The sequence below is a fragment of the Melozone crissalis genome, unplaced genomic scaffold (genome assembly GCF_028551555.1).
Source record: "Melozone crissalis strain CALT ecotype California unplaced genomic scaffold, PUWL_Pcris_2 ptg000019l_1, whole genome shotgun sequence".
In the NCBI taxonomy this organism is placed as follows: domain Eukaryota; kingdom Metazoa; phylum Chordata; class Aves; order Passeriformes; family Passerellidae; genus Melozone; species Melozone crissalis.
The window spans coordinates 12,989,652-13,005,568 of record NW_026535797.1 but is presented as its reverse complement, the minus strand read 5'-3'; the positions used below and the strand labels follow the sequence as shown (position 1 = coordinate 13,005,568).

General features: G+C 45.1%; 1 protein-coding gene across 1 annotated transcript in view; it reads left to right on the top strand.

The window, feature by feature from the left end:
• Nucleotides 1-15,158, top strand: part of WBP1L (WW domain binding protein 1 like) — a 58,945-nt gene extending 43,787 nt beyond the window's left edge. Inside the window, exons 2-4 of the mRNA XM_054276586.1 lie at nucleotides 571-673; nucleotides 11,295-11,456; nucleotides 12,843-15,158. Coding sequence (XP_054132561.1) covers nucleotides 571-673; nucleotides 11,295-11,456; nucleotides 12,843-13,582 — 1,005 coding nt within the window. The 3' untranslated portion in view covers nucleotides 13,583-15,158. The remainder of the gene's footprint in view (nucleotides 1-570; nucleotides 674-11,294; nucleotides 11,457-12,842) is intronic.
• The last annotated feature ends 759 nt before the right edge of the window (nucleotides 15,159-15,917 follow it).

Here is a 15,917-nt window from a genome sequence, read left to right as displayed (position 1 = left end):
GGCTCTGCTTCTGGACTACTTTCTATTCCAGGAAGAAGTTTTAGAGGAATGCTGATCTTCCATAAAGCACATGGCTAATTATGAAGAAATCATTTTAGATAGGAATCTTGCAGGAACATATTGTAATTATCACTTAGATCTAAATGAATCCAAGCAGTCTTTTCTCAAATTATGATGTTCCCTTTATGAATGCTTTTCCTCCACTTGGCATTCAGCCCCAGTAATACAGTGATATTGTGTACAATGTGGAATAAATGTCATCTCTTCTTCTAAGAGAATGCCTGGCTCCCAAGCTGTGGTAACTTTTAGTGGAAAAAGAGAGGGATAATGAGACAGCAGTGCTGACTAGATGCTAAAACAGTGTAACTCATGGGTTTGGAGATATGGGGATTTGCTTCTGAATGGTCCTTTGTTTTTTTGGTGGTCCTTAGATGTCTTTTAACCTCCTTATGTATTTTAGAGTTTCCAAAGACCATAACTTGTACTTTTCAAATGCTTGCGGATCATCAAGTAAAACATTTACAAAAGATACTGACAAAGCATCTTAAAAGTGTGTCTGTTTAATTTTAGGACAAGGAAACCTGCATGGGTGTCAACAATCAAAGTTACATATGTGAAACGGGCCACTGTTGTGGACAATCCCAGTGTTGCAACTACTACTATGAACTCTGGTGTAAGTCCTTCCATTTTGTATGGCTTCCCTTCCTAACCTGCATGGCTCTTGTACCATACTACAGGTCTGGCTTGTGTCCCCTGGGGTTTTGTATTCAGCCCTTGTTGTGCATTGCCTTTGCATTTCACTGCAGCACAATCCAGAGCTGATGTGATATGACAAAGAAATAGGGTTGTCACAGTGGGTGCTTTCTCAGGAGTAATGGGTCATCTTGCCACTCTTGTTTGCTCTTCTCGCTGATTTGGGTACTCAAGATGACATTATACAGGAGCAAGGAAACCAGCTTGAGGGAGAAATGCCGTACACACAACACTAGAGCTTGACACACTCAGACAGGGAATTAATTCAGTGTCTTATCTATTGGTTTTGTGGTTTTATCTGTTGGTTTTGTTGGCAAGCACAACAAGTTTAAATCTGGTATATCTTTTTAAAGATGTCCTTTCAAGGAGGAGGGCCAGCGTGCTTATTCTCTTCAGGACCGTTCAGAGTCCTTGTGCAGAGAGAGTCTTGGATAAACCCTGTGGGTTTGCAGTGGCTGAATGTTCTACTGTGAGGATCACACATTGCCCATTGCAACCCTTCTTACCTCCTTTTTTCCAAAATGTGAGATTTAAAAATAGCGAAGTTTCCAGCAAATGGCTGAGTGACTGTACCTGCTGAGTCCCCTTAGATGGCAGCAGGGAGGTCAGAGCAGGTGGTCAGCAAAACTTGATTAAGATATATGGAAAAATGGGAAGTTGAAAGCATAAGAAAGTGATAAATGCTGAGTTTTAATGGAAAAGTTAAGCTTGTTCAGTCTGATGGTGTCTTCTTTCTCTAGGAGGAACACAAAAGGTTGAACATTGATGTTGTGCTGTTGTACTGCACTGAGCCTAGGCTGGGAGGGCATCTCTGCTCCTGGAATTTGGAAATGTGGTGCTCTGAACATTGTACCCCTACATTAGAGTCTGGAGATACTTTCTTACCACACCCAGTGGTATCTTCTAGTTTTTATGCAGCTATGATTTCTACTTAATCCCTCTGTTGTGCCCACAGTTTCACTTTCCCAAAGTAGCTTGTGTGTGGAAATGTGTTATACATACAAAGACTGTTACTTAACCTGGATCCAAGGACAGGAATATCTGACACTTCATCCTTTAGTTTAGAAACATGCTTTTACTTCTCAAATTAGCCAGTGAAGTATGGGGGATGTAGTTATAAACTGAACAGGACTCTGTAGTAAGCATCTTCAAGACACACTGTGCTCAGACTCCAGTGGCTGCTGTGTCAGTACTTATGGCAGGATTTTAATGCATTGCAGACCTTTTACAGCAGACTTGTTTTCCAAAATGCCCAATCAGTTCAGTGAACAATTCAGGTTAGGGAGCCCTGGGCAGCTCCAGGGACTGTAGCAGGCTGAGAAACAGGCGTGACTGTATTGGAGCCTTGGAATGCCTGGATCAGACTGTAGCAGTCAGCAGCACAGGCAGGACAGATGGTAGGAATTTTTTCAGGCTGGAGGGGGATGCATGGACAGGGCAGAGTGGGGAAGGTCAAACCTGGTTTTGCATTTGTGTGGGTGGGAATCTAGAAGCTGCATGTGTGCAAAGGCTCACAGGCTCCTTAGCAAGCAGGATCTAAATTGAGCAGCAGTGTGGAGTGCAGCTGCACAGTGGAGCTGGTGGCACAGTCACCATGTTTCTCCCATGGACATCTTGAAAGAGAGGCTTGGTTGGATTGCATACAAACAGTCTGGTCCAAGCAATAGCCCCCTGCCATTTTAATGGGATGGTTTAGCTGTCTTTGTGCTCTCAGTATGGCACAGACTTTTATACTTGGCAGTGCCTGACTGCATCGTGAAAGTTCTTGGAAGACAAAACCAGATTTTGTTAGAAGGAGGCAGAATGTTAAAGGCTTCTTTTTAGAGCAGACTCACAGGTCACAGTGAGATCATGGAATAAAAATGTTGGTCACACACACTGCTGGCTGGTTCCTTGGGGGAGATAGGTTTCTGTGTGTTCACATTTCTTCTGTCTCACAGGGAGCATTGTGTACCACACCAAAATGAGGGGAGTAATTAAAACCTGAGACCTGTTTTCTAGGCTTCTTGCAAATTCAGGCAAACATCCAACTCTGATATAAAATCAGTTAATGTTTTCAAAGCTTGTTTTGCCAAATTGTAGGAAAAAAGTTTCCTTTGGATGGGAAGGAGTCATAGAGGGAGCATGTCCTTTAAACCCATATTCTAGGGCTTGAGAGCTTAGCTGCTGCTCAGCAGTTGTGGAGCATCTTTGATAGGTAGATATGCTGAGGCACTCTGAAGGCCTTCAAGGTGAAAAGTGGTGATAGTAAATGTAAGTAGTCTTAATATGAGCAGTTGAGAGCAACTGCTTTACATGCTTGGGAATAGATCAGCTTTGTAAAAGTTAATAATAACTTCTGGTTAATGAGCAGTTAACATAGCAGCACCTTTTAAGTATGGCTTCATGGTTGTTCTGTTTTGATTTTAACCAGCATATGCATGTACTGAAGTAGTTTTTGAGAAGCTTTTGCTTCTCTTGACCTTCTCAGACCACCAGTGTGTGTTTCAGACTTTTGTGTGCCTGAAAATAGACCTTCTTGCTAGTCCTTTTGAATTAAATCCTGGATTTATCTACCACCACAGCTTTGTGGGAAGAAGAAGCAGAGGAGGGTGGCATTTGAAATGGAAAGGAAAACTAGTTGGTCTTTGGTGGACATGTGTTCTGAAACATGATCCTGTTTTGTGGCCACTTGGAATTTTTCCTGTAAAAAGGACCTTTTTCCCTGTTACAGAATTTGAGGGAAGTTTGTCTTTGAAAATGGCTGATCTCAGCAATTCTAGGCAGCAAGTAAGATTGTGGTAATTTTAAACCAGTCGTTGAGGGTAGTGGAATAGGATGTAAAATCAAGGTATTATTTTGTTATGGGGTGGAGTGGAGGAATGGAGAATATGATATGCCAAGCAGGTGGACAGCCTATGTTTAAAATTAGATAACAGCCCAGTTCAGATTCCCCACCCACCTCTTTAAAAAAAAAAGTAAAAACAGTGGTAGCTGGTAGCCTGGTGAGGCAAAAGCTGCTTTATGTCTTTTGATTTTCTTCAAACATAATAATAAAAAATAAAATGGAAAAATGTACTTTTCTGTTGCATTTCCTCACATAGGAAAAGATGTTTGAGTGGTGGATGAGCTGGGTCAGCATTTTCATTGAACAATTTAGCTGGACTCCCCAGAGAACTCATGGTCCCCAAGGGGAAGAATGGCAGCAGCCACTGGGTTTTGCTTCCTAGCAGTTTTTATTGAAGTCTCTATGATGTGATTGTGATTTGCTGGAGTTTTCCAATTTTGGCCTTTTTCCAGGCCTGACAGGTGTCTTACTGCTTAGACATTCCAAAATACCACTTTTCAAAATACAGGAGAGAAGGTGATCAAGGAATGCAGTTCCTGTGTTTTGCAGGCTAAGAAGTTAGGCTCAGAGGGTCTGGATTTTGCCAGGTTTGAGAGTATAAAGTGGACTGAACACTAAGTTCAGGTCTGCTGACATCCATCCTTGTGCCTCTCCTGGCCTTTGGAATCATTAAATGATTCCAAAGGCTCTAAACACAGCAAGCACAGCTGTAGAAAGTATATTTCATTGTGTGGTTGGAAAAACAGTACACTATGCTTTAGGAATCATGGAGCATGGAAACAGGCAGCTGCTCACTGCTTGCAAAAAGTTGGAGGATTTAGAAGGTGGAGGACTTAGCTGGTCTTGGGTGATGTAGGTACTGTACAGCAGCCCAGCACTGGTAATGAGTGAGCATTCATATATTGTTTGTGCCTGTTTTGTTTCTTTGTCTTTTTTAGCAGTGATACTGAGCCCCTCTGTTTCTGAAAGAAAGAAAAGAAAAAATATCTTGACTGTTTAGGTCCTAGTGGAAGAGTTGTACGGGAAAAAATGTTCTGTTTGCAAGCAGCACAGTCAATGTTTTTGCTGATTTTGAACATTCTGCTCATCTCTGCACGCTTCCCCTTGGAATCACTAGACAGCTCTTTTCCCAAAAAGCATGCTGCCAGGAAATTCTGGCAAGGATCTGCTTAGTTGCTGAAACTAAAGCAACTGCTGTACCACGTACATATTCCAGGAGGTCAGCTTTATAATAGGAAATCATGTCCAAGAGTTTGTTGCAGTCTCCAAAACACTCTGTCAAACAATGCACCAGTCCCATGTTTTCATCCTTACCCCATGCTGTCTTATCCCACATCCTTTTTCAAAGAAAGATTTTTGCTGCTCCTTGCCTTTCACCCAGGCTTCTACTTGCTTCTCTTTCCTAGGTGTCTCAAACTTCCCCTTGGGTTGTTCTTCCTCAGCTGTGCTGCAGCAATAACCCTGCCATGAGAAAGCCTCACCAACAGTATAGGGCAAACAACAGATGTCACAACCATGCAGAAACTCTTTATAATAAATAGGGTCACTGAGGGAGTTATTTCCTGATTTACTTGGACTTCTTGTAGCCTAATCCAGACAGCCAAATCACCTTAAGTTTGTTTTGGTCTGGCTCAGTAAAATTCTCTGATCCAAAGCAGAAGGCAAGCTGTCTGGCATAGCCTGGCTATGCAGATACTGACTTTTGCCCTATGTGGCTGCTTCCACCTGTGCTGTGCTAAACAGGAAAAAAGACAAGAGGACTCCTAGTGTTGTTTCACCCCCTGCCCTACATACCTCCAACCCAGTTTGTCACCAGTACCTAGGTCTGTTGTTCCCAGATGTTCAGGAGATGGTCTCAGCTGGATGTTCCACTCTGGTCTTGGTTAGACTATTGTTCAACATTCATTTTACCAACGTTGATGTCTTGGGGGGGACTGGACTTAAAAATGTGTCATCTGGAACATGGGAGCAATTGCCCTTGGAAGGCTCCCTCCCTGAGAGAGAGGCATAAAAGCAGTGTCTGCAGATTTACTGCCTCACGTTGACTCTCATTGCACAATGGGCTAAGGATTTTTCTGAAACTTTTGTTTTTTCATCTTATCTCGTTGCAGTGGGTGTACAGTGGGCACTATTCTGAAAAGTAGAAACCAGCTGCAGTTAACGTGTCTCCTTTTGTTACCAGTTTGGGAGCAAGCGAGCAGGAGTTGGAGATGTCTTCAGCTTTTTTCTTTTGCCATTGTACTCTACAAATATTCAGTAACTTTTTCCTGCAGTGAGGTCAGGCTGGGACTGCAGTTCCAATGACTTAAACTAACATAAAACTGTCACTGAAAGTCACAGTCTTTCTCTTGCTGCTGCTGCTGTGTTTGCCAAACGAGTTTCAACCTGCTCTGGTTCCCTCAAACCAGTTCAAACCACGGTTGCGCACGACTTTGTGCCGGCACAAGAAGAGGTGGAGGAAGCAGCAGGAGGTATGGTTGGGACAGGCGGGAGAGGATCACGTCATTCAGCAGCGTCTTTTATTCCTTCTTAAAATGTTCATGGGCCTATGGCCTGGATCCTTCATCTGGCATTCTTGAGCAGGGCTGGCTCGTACAGGCTCGTGCCTGCAGTGGCAGGAAATGATGTGACCCCTCTGCCAAAGGACACGATTAGGCCCCAGCGCATCCAGGTTGTGGTACCAAGTAAATTTCTCTTCCCTTTTTTGATTATAGTGTTGGCCCTGTGAAGACATTTTTTTTCCACCCATGACTGACTGTGAGGCCACCATTTGGGACATTTCTTAGTCAATGAGATTGTCCCACTTCTCCTTCTGTTCAGAACCAGCTCTCATGGAGCCAAAGCTATTACCCAGATGCTTGTCGGGCAGACACAAAGGCACTTTGCAGTATGTTTTGGCTTGCTTTTAGGGGATTTCCTGCCAACAGAGCCATGGCATTTGCCCAAGTTTACCATGAACTTGAGGGCAAATTTCTCTGTTCATACCCTTGGAACGCTCCAGAAAACATTTTCCATTTTGCACAGGATAAAAGGAGCTTCCCTCAACGGCATTGCTGATGGCAACATCCCAGACAGAAAATACAGTACAGCATCAAAGCAAACATTGCTCCCTCCTTTTTCATGAGGAAGGACAGCTCTGTTTTTTTAATTATTAAACTGTTTTATTCTTATTTATTGTAAAGTCTGATCAAAACTATGGTTAGTGTCCTAGAAGGGGTTTTCTTGAAGCATTAAGCATGTTCTTTCACAGCTGGTAGGAAGCATCTCTGGTGTATGACCATGTGATAGGCCTCCCTTTCCCAATAATTCTGTAAATGTAGCAGCAGCCTTCTCTTTCTTCAGTACTTCCTCTGGTTCTGAGAGATGGCTTCCATGGGACCTAATTCCATTCCCAGGTGTTTTTGCAGCTTCCATTCTGACTTCCTGAGCTTCTTGCTCATGTCAGGCTTACAGCTCTGAGCTTACAGATTGGTGCTGATTCTTTTACTTTCATAAAGGTTTTGGTGCTCTGGCAGTGAAATCTTTTGGCAGTAATCAACTCCTTGGCTGTGTCTGTTTCACCTTTGCTTCCATCACTGTCCATTTGTAGGCATCGCCATTGACAAAAAAATATTGATAGCAGTGATTCTCAAGACTCAGTTGTTTTTGGGCTGGAGAGTGTTGCAACTTCTGACTCTTCATGAACCAAGAGCAAGACTGAAATTGCCTTCAAGTCTAGCAGTCTCCTGGTGCCTGTTTCTCTCCAGACTGGTACTTTACTTCTGCTCTGGCTATCTATCAGAAGTTGTATTTCCAAAGTCACTGTTTGTTTTTTACCTGTCATGTTGTGCTGAGATTGCCATGAGCTTTTGTTCCCAGTGGTCACTGCCAGGTGGCTGTGGAAAATACTCTCAAATCAGACATTTAATGGTGAATTTGGCTCAGAATGTGTCTCCCAATCATTTTTCCTTTTCCAGTGAGTGCAGTAGTAACTCAACACAATGCTGGTGAGAAACAACTCATATCCATTTGGGAAGAAAAAAATCTTGAAGAGCAAGAGGAAGGCATTTGGCAACAGTGAAGGCTTTTGGGAACATTGAACACAACCAGAAGCTCAGTGTTACTTGGCTTTTAGAGGCTTTTTAATGCCAAACTTTAGTTGCCTCCATAGATCTTACCCATTTTCATCACAAGGCAGAATTGGTACCTGTTTTTACCCTGAAGGAGGTGTTAGTGTGTGCTGCTGCTGTGCTTGGCCCCTGCGTTTCCTGCTCATGTTGTGTTGTCTTTGGGTGAATTTGCAATTCCCCTCCTGCCAAATGAGCTGCTGGCTGCACGCGCCAGTGGTCTGCTCAGCTTACCTCCCTGCTGCTGGTTTGAAGCCAAGCCTCACCAGGTGTACAAATGCACAGCTCAGTCATGAACATCTTCACTGTTCACTCCATACTTTTAGACATAATATTTACAATTGCACTTGGCCTTGGAGCATAGCTTTATTCCAAATAAACGACCATACTATATATTTTCTAGGCTTTTGCAGTTTTCTGTTCTGCAGCCAAAACTGCAGCTGTGCCCAAACTCCTGGCAAGGGAGTGTTGTAGAGCTTTTTATGGGGGCCCTGAACTCCCAGCACTTGCACTGGTACTGGGCTTGCAACCAGAGTTGCACCCAGTCCTTCTCCCAGCACTGGCACCTCTGCCCAAGTGGCAGCCAGGGAGCCCCTCATGTGCCTCAGCTCCCACAGGTGTCCCATGCTATTGCTTCCGATGCACTGGGGGCTTTCCAGCCCTGCAGGGCAGACGTGCTCTTGGGTGCCAGGGTGGGGACACAGCCATTAGAGAGGATGCCAGAAGCCAGGCCAGCAGATGACTCTGGTGGGCACACGCTGTGATCATCCAGGCAAGTCCTCCAGGCTCGTGCTGAGTCCTCCATCCAGGCTCATGCTGAGTCAGGGGTTGAGTAATTCCTAGAAGCTCTAGGAAGTGTCAGTGGTTAATGAAACCAGGCAATAATGTGGTATTAGTGGGTTCTTTTTCTGGAAGTTCTCATGAAAAACAACAGATCTCATCTGCTCGCAATTGCGAGCGTGCACAGACCCTTTGCAGGAGAATGAAGGTGTTGTTCCTGGCACCGAGGCCAAATTGCAATGCACTAAATTATGGTGTGTTTACTTCAGTGCCACCTGCGGTTTCAGTAGGCTCCAACATTAATTTATTATCTTAAGCTGTTGTGTGTTGTTGCTGCGTGTTAACAGAATTGCCACACCTCTTTGCAGGAATGGCTGAGCTTACTCTGACCCCTACTCCGAGCTTGTGCATCAGTTTGTGTGCAAAGCACTTTGGGACTTTTTTTTGGAATGGGTAGAGAAGTTTTCTAAAGAAATACTTTTTTAATCTTCTGGATGCAGGCTTGGGTGGGAGCAGTTATTCCCTGCAGAAATATTTGGCTGCTGCAGCTGAGATTGCTTAACAGTGGCAGTTCTCCAGGACATCTTAACTAATTAAGTGCTGCTTGCTACCATTGTATTTAGACTCCTTGGGAAAGGACTTGATCAAATGTGTTAAAAAGCATCTGTTTTCATAACTGTAGCTAAAATCCCTGGATAGCTGGGTGTAATTTTCCATTGTTATTGAACTCATGATCATGGACTGCTCTTTGAAAATAAGGAGTACTTAGAAGATGAACTGCAGGCCTGCCTCAGTGCATGGTGGCATGCTGTGCCAATGACCTGGTTTTGATGACTGTATTCTTGCTTCCTCAGCAAGCAAGAGCCAAGGGACAGTCTCTTAACAAGAAATAAAGTGTATTTTATTGGAGAGAGTCTTCAAACTGTGACAGTTAAAGTATTGCATTTGTGTACCAAGATTTTGGTAGTGATAGAGGCTACAGAAATTGTTGCAAATGTTTGGCTTTGGAGTGAAGGGTGGACTGGATCACTCCTCTTAGTTTATATAAAAAGGCTTTTTTTAGAAACAGGAGGGTATTCAGAGGTCAGTGGCCACATTCTCATTTTGGTTTGGAAAGTGTAGAGAGCATCTTGAGTACTTTGTCCTTTGCTTCTCTGGAGTGAAGATCGCACTCTCTTCTCTGATCAGCATGGTACAGCTGAGCAGGCTGGCCAGAGAAACTACCCAGGAACCTTCATTTCCAGCCAAGAAAAAAAAAAGGGGGTGGGAGAATATGTAACACCTTCATTTGATGGAAGGTTTTGATAAGTTTGGTGGTAAGGCAGGTTCCAGTTGATTAGGGAAATAGATTGCACAAGGCAGGAGAGAGATTTCAGTTTGCTGTGCCAAAATACATGAGGAATTTGGGTTACAACACAGGGAGGTGAAAGTCCCCACTCAGAATGCTCAGAGACTCGATATGGCACATCCAGTTCCCCTGCAACAGCCCAGTGCAGGTCTCTGAGATGGATGATACAATTGGTCTTTGTCCTGAGCCAGAGCAATACTCCTTTCATTCTTCAAATTCCTAAACTGTTCACCTTTCCCCACCTAGCTCTTAGCAGAGAAAACACAGCAAACACAGCAGGGGATGCTGAAAACATCAAGATATTGTAAAGGCATGACTAGAGGTTTTTAGTGGAGAGAGAAGAGCAGTTTGATACCACAGGATAGACTGGCCAGCCTGAAAATGGGCTGTGGCATTAGGAATCTCCATTTTTACTGCTGGGGAATAGTGAAGAGTGGCAGAGGTGTTACAGAAAGAAAACAGTGTTGTGATTTCTAGCGAGCAGTGGCTGCCAAGCCTATGTGTTTCTAAAGGAAAAGCTCTTCCAGTATCTTTGGATGCAAAAACTGAGCTTAAAAAAGAACTTACAGACAGTGGGGGTAGGTCAAGCTGCAGGCTGCAGTTGCAGGAAACAAAAGCCTAATCTGGAGTGAATGTTCCACTTTTTTGAAGTGTGTCTCGGAAACATTTTGTAGTGCATGCAAGTGAGAAATTTGTGGAAAGGGAGAGTTATTCCACATGTTGGAGGGCGTGGGTAAAATTCAGGAAGTGGTGTTTTAAAATTCCCTTTTAAGGAGCAGTGTACATATGGTACAGCAGTGCACAGAAACCAGCCATAACCACAAACAGAGCAGAAGTTAGGTTTCTTGAGGATTCAGAGAGGGAGGCTAGCTTAATTTAATTTTGGATAATTTAAGACATTGAATACAAAAATAAGTTTTAAAAATATTTTGAGACATTTATGAAAAAAGAGCATGTTTTTGTTAAACATAACAATGAAAGATTTGGGCTGGAAATTAAAGAGCAGTACAAACAAAAGCAAAACATAGTGCTTGGGGTTTTTCTCTTCTTCTGTGGTCAATCTGCAGAGTGTCTTTTGTGTCTTGATTGTTATTTTCAAACCAAAGTGACTGTGGGAGGCAAGCTCAATGCTATTCACAGCTCTGTTCATTTTTGGCTAGAAGAAATGGTAACCAAAGGGTAGGAGCAATGGAGGGGGGAGCCCTCCATATTTGATTCTTCTCCAGGCTTGTACCTCTTGAACATGCATTGTACCAAAGTGTGTTGAGAGTTATCCATTTCTGGCAAGGCTGTTGGAGTCGCAGTATCCCACACAGGCAGTGTTGAAGCCTCCTGGCCTGCACATATTTCTGCCTTTAGAGCAGTGCAGGTTCAGATCCAGACTTTCAGATTATCTTCTCCATTGGCTTCTTGGGGTCTCCTGCATTTGGATGCAGCTCTCACACAATGGCTAACACTCACTGTCCTCTCTCTGCTGCAGGGTTTTGGCTGGTGTGGACCATCATCATCATCCTGAGCTGCTGCTGTGTTTGCCATCACCGCCGCACCAAGCACCGGCTGCAGGCGCAGCAGCGGCAGCACGAGATCAACCTGATCGCGTACCGGGAGGCGCACAACTACTCAGCCCTGCCCTTCTATTTCCGTACGTACTCACACTGCCGGCCTGGGCAGCACGCAGCAGCCAGGGGCCTGTGTTAGGTGCAGGGAGGGAGCAGCAATGGGGCTCAGCAAGAGGCTGTGGGGGCTTTGCTGCCTGACCGTGGTGTGCAGAGAGGAGGTGGTGTTGGATGCCTTTGAAAGCCCTCGAGTCTGGAGTTGAACCACACCAACTACAGCACCTTCACACCCACTCCTGAGAGTGTAGGGATTCCTTGGGTGTTTTTCTGCAAAGGTTCTTTACGTACCTCATTCGGGACTCCTCCTTTCCAGCCTGGACTTGATGCTGGTGAGAGTGAGGTGTGGGAAGCGGCTTCACAAAATTTGGTCACACAGGCTGGAAGAAAGGGGAGTCTCTGCAGAGACTCTGCTGGCTCCCACCCTGTGCTGTGGTTCCCAGGCCACACTGCTGGTGAGCAGCCCTAGGACTTTGCATGAAGGAGCTGTTGCCCACAACTCAGGGAAAGTACAATCACTTTGTGCTCTCCTTGTGTTCTGCTGTGCTGTGCTAGAGCAGCAAGTCTCCTTCTGACTGGAGGTACCACAGCTGAGTTTCCTCTGACAGACTGTTGAATTGAATGTATGAACTCGCTTTTCTTGTTAAACTCTGGCAGTAACCTCAGAAATCATCCCCAGCAGCCTTTCCCTCCCCAGCCCCAGGGATATGCAATTGCACATGGAAAATTGCAGTGCTACCCTTAAATGTTTCCAGTGTTTAAGTACATTCTGTCTATATAGACTATTTTGTTGCCTCTTAAGAAATAAACAAAATTTTTCATGGGTTTGAAAGGCTGTAAGTACAATAAGCCAAACTCTTTTGCCAGTACTGCCAATATATTCTGACTGCACCAGAAGAATTGAATCCAGCATTAAAACAGCAACCAAAAGCCAGGATCTTCAAGTTCCTTGTAACTGCCCATGTCTCTTCATATTTGCATAATGCTTTGTGAGATGAAATCTTTGCTCTTGAAAGTGGAAATTCAGCTGAGAAGGCAGTGTTGGAGAGGGCTGGGCAGTTGTTCCCTCCAGCCAACACAGGCCATTCCCCAGTGTGGTTTATGGGGCTGTATTGAGGTACGCGGTCCAGGGAGGTTTGCCTGGTAGATATAGAGAGCCAGGAGATCAGGCTGCTGTTCCCAGTTGTGTCCATCTCCTCCTGTAATGGTGCCCTCCTCTGCCGTGTTTGCTGCTTCTCTAAAACATGACACACCTCACCTGAGACAAGTTCTGGCACCCCTTTGCAGAGCCTGTTGTGCTGTTCAATGGGAAGGTGCTGGTAGGTGATAAATGCCATACTGACCTGTCTTAGTGACTTGTTTCCTGAGATAAACTGCTCCTGAAATAACTTCTCCTCCTTGCCTCCCACTTCTAGGGTTTTTGCCAAACTATTTGCTACCTCCCTATGAGGAAGTGGTGAACCGACCGCCGACCCCCCCGCCCCCGTACAGTGCCTTACATCAGCAGTGTGTCCCAGCAGGCAGCAGTAGCACAATCCCGGACCCGCCCAGGGCCCTGCAGCCAGCACAGAGCAGCTCTGCAGCACCCAGCAGCAATATCAGCAGTACTGACAGCACCGGGGCGCCCGGCCGCGGGGACCCCGAGCCCTCCAGCACCGCGCTGGGCGAGAGAGCCGTCGCCAAAATGCAAAGCGTCGAGCCCGGCAGCACCAGCACGGGAGCCGAGCTCGTGGAGAGGGCCGCTCCTGATAAGGATACAGAGTGCAAGGAGGAACTGCTGAAAGGTTACAGCTCTGAGAGCTTAGAGCAGAGCAGCGCCATTCCCGACGCCAAGGACAAGACCCCGGGCAGGCAGCGCCGTTTCACCGGCGACTCGGGCATAGAAGTCTGTGTATGCAACCGGGGCCACCACGACGACGACCTCAAAGAGTTTGACGGGCTCATCGATGACGCTCTGGACGGGCCCCTGGACTTCTGTGACAGCTGCAGCAGCCGTCCCCACGGGGACGAGGAGGAAGGGCTTTTCAGTGCCACGGAGGAGCAGCACCGCGAGCACAGCCACCACCACCTGCCCCGGCAGCCGGTGTGTGTACTCTTGAACACAATAAATGAGCAGGACTCTCCAAACTCTTGTACCAATAACTCCCCCAGCTAAGGTGGCAGAGTGGAAGGGAGAATCGGGGGAAAAAAACAAATAAAAATGGAATAAGAGGATTAAAACTTTAACAGGAGGAAAAGGTGATACAACCTTCTTTTTTTTTGTTTATTTTTCTTTCTCCCCTCCAATATAATATGGGGACTAGACCTTGAAGGCCCAACTTGTGGGGGACGGGTCACTCTGGGTTTTGTTAATTGTATCTGCCCTGCTTCGTGGAGCAGGGACTGATGTTTCTCAATGAGACCTTCTAAAGAATGGAATTTTTCCAACGGTGATTTTGGTGATGGTTATTATGAGTTTGTTGGTTTTAGTTTTCCGAAACACTGCTTTATCTTGCAATCAGTAAAACTCAGCAAATCTCACCCTGGGAGGATACCAGATCACCATAAGGCTTCAACCTCCAGGTGTCTTCCCAGAAGCAAGCAGCTTCTGACAGTGCCGGCAGTCAGTAGCCCAAGAGTTCTGGTTTGATATAGTGCTCTTGAGGCATTGGGGATTTCTTTTAATCTTTTTTCCTTCTTTTTTTTTTTTCTTTCGTAATGTTAAGTTTCCCTGAAGCTGGTGAATGCCCAGACACATCAGCCCTATAACCTCTGGTGCTTCAGTGTTTAATACAGCAGGTAGGAAGTTTCCCACTTGAGGCTGGTGACTGAAGGACCAGTTTCTTCTAGAAGGAGTGTTAGTCTACCTTAGGCAGTTTGAAAAGAAAGGGTTTGCAGAAATTTGCCTTTCTGTGTCATTTTTAAACACAAGTGTGTTCCTTCAATGCCTCCAAGAGCACAGTTAGCAGTAGAATCCAGGCAGCTGGGCTGCCTTCCAAGTACTGTGGTCTCCGAATGACCTTTTCCCGGTGTGCTGCAAAAGGGCTTGGCTTTATTTTTGTCCTTTTTTTGCACCCCGCTAGCAGCACACTGGAGTTCAGATGACAAAAGAACAGGGCTCTCCTTGGCCAGCGTGCCTTCAAGCTTTAGCGATGCATGTTGAACAAATGGAGACGAGAGCTCCGTCCATTGTGAAAGGGATGATTTACCTTGTAGATGTGGAAGACCTGTGCAGTATTTTTTTTTATCCAAAAATTTGGTGCGATTCTAATGATGACCACTTAAAGAAATGAATGTCTGTTTTCTTTCTTTTCGGTTTTTTTTATGGTGGCAACTGGCTACTGTATAATGTCTGTGAGCGTGTGTGTGTGACTGCAATCCATGCATGCGAGTCCTACTGGTAATATGAAAACCTGCTGTAAGACTGCAAGAATTTACTGTAGCTTTGCTTTAATAAACAGTAGAGATTTTTGTTAGTAACAACCTGAAGGAAGAAAAAAAAGAAAAAAAAAGGAAGAACTGAAACTAACATTCCCTAGAGTGCTCATGTGGAAGAGAGCACAGTTCAGACTATGTAACTTGTTCTTGGGATTTCTCCCCGTCCCTTTTATAATTATGGTCATCCAGATCATTACTGTTATGGGGAAAAAAACATTGAAACCTGAACTTGGACATACTCAGATCTGATTGATTGAAAACCAAAATCAGTTTTAACTAAGGTGGAAACCAAAATATAATGCCTTTTCTGATAACTTGTCCATGTGTATGTGTATCATTTTGTGAGCTAAGAACACGAGCTTGTCTTTAGTTTGTGGATTTGTTTTGTTATTTTACCTGGAGGTGTGTTGGCACTGGCTGGCTGCAATGCAAGGGAAGTGGTGCTTATGCAAGCATTTTACCTGCACATTTGAGGAGAGCACTCTTACCTTACAAGGTTTGGAAGAATCTCACTCCTTTGCCCATCACAGCCTTTCTCTTTCCTCAGAACAGCAGATAAGGACAGCTCTTCTGTTTGGTTCTTAGGGTGCTCTTAAAACTGAAGGACTTTGATTTGGATTCAAGAGACCTCATTCCTGGATGTCTGGAGCCTGGAGACTTGGATGAGTGGTGACAGAGAGGCTGCGCGTGCCCCAGAGCCTGGCTGCGTGGGGGCTGGTCACTTGCAGTTGTGTTCACTGACCACATGTATCTTTTGAGAAGATAATCAAAGATCCCCAGTGCCAGCCCCAGGAATTCTGTACATATTGGCACCTGGTTTTGTTCCTCGCACCACAGAGGAAGCTAAAAAAATCACATCAGTCTGTAAGGAATGGGGTTTACTGCTGTAAGTCCTGGGGATGGTCCTGTGCCAGTGCGGGACCCTTTGCCAGCATTTATGTGGCATAAGGAATCTCCATATTTGCTTTCCTGCCATCCCACTAATGGCAGGGGAATCCTCTGGACATGGAGGTAAGTACCAGTAAGCCAAGCTGATGTGTCTAATTTTAAAAAGTCTGGAAGAAGCAGTGGTG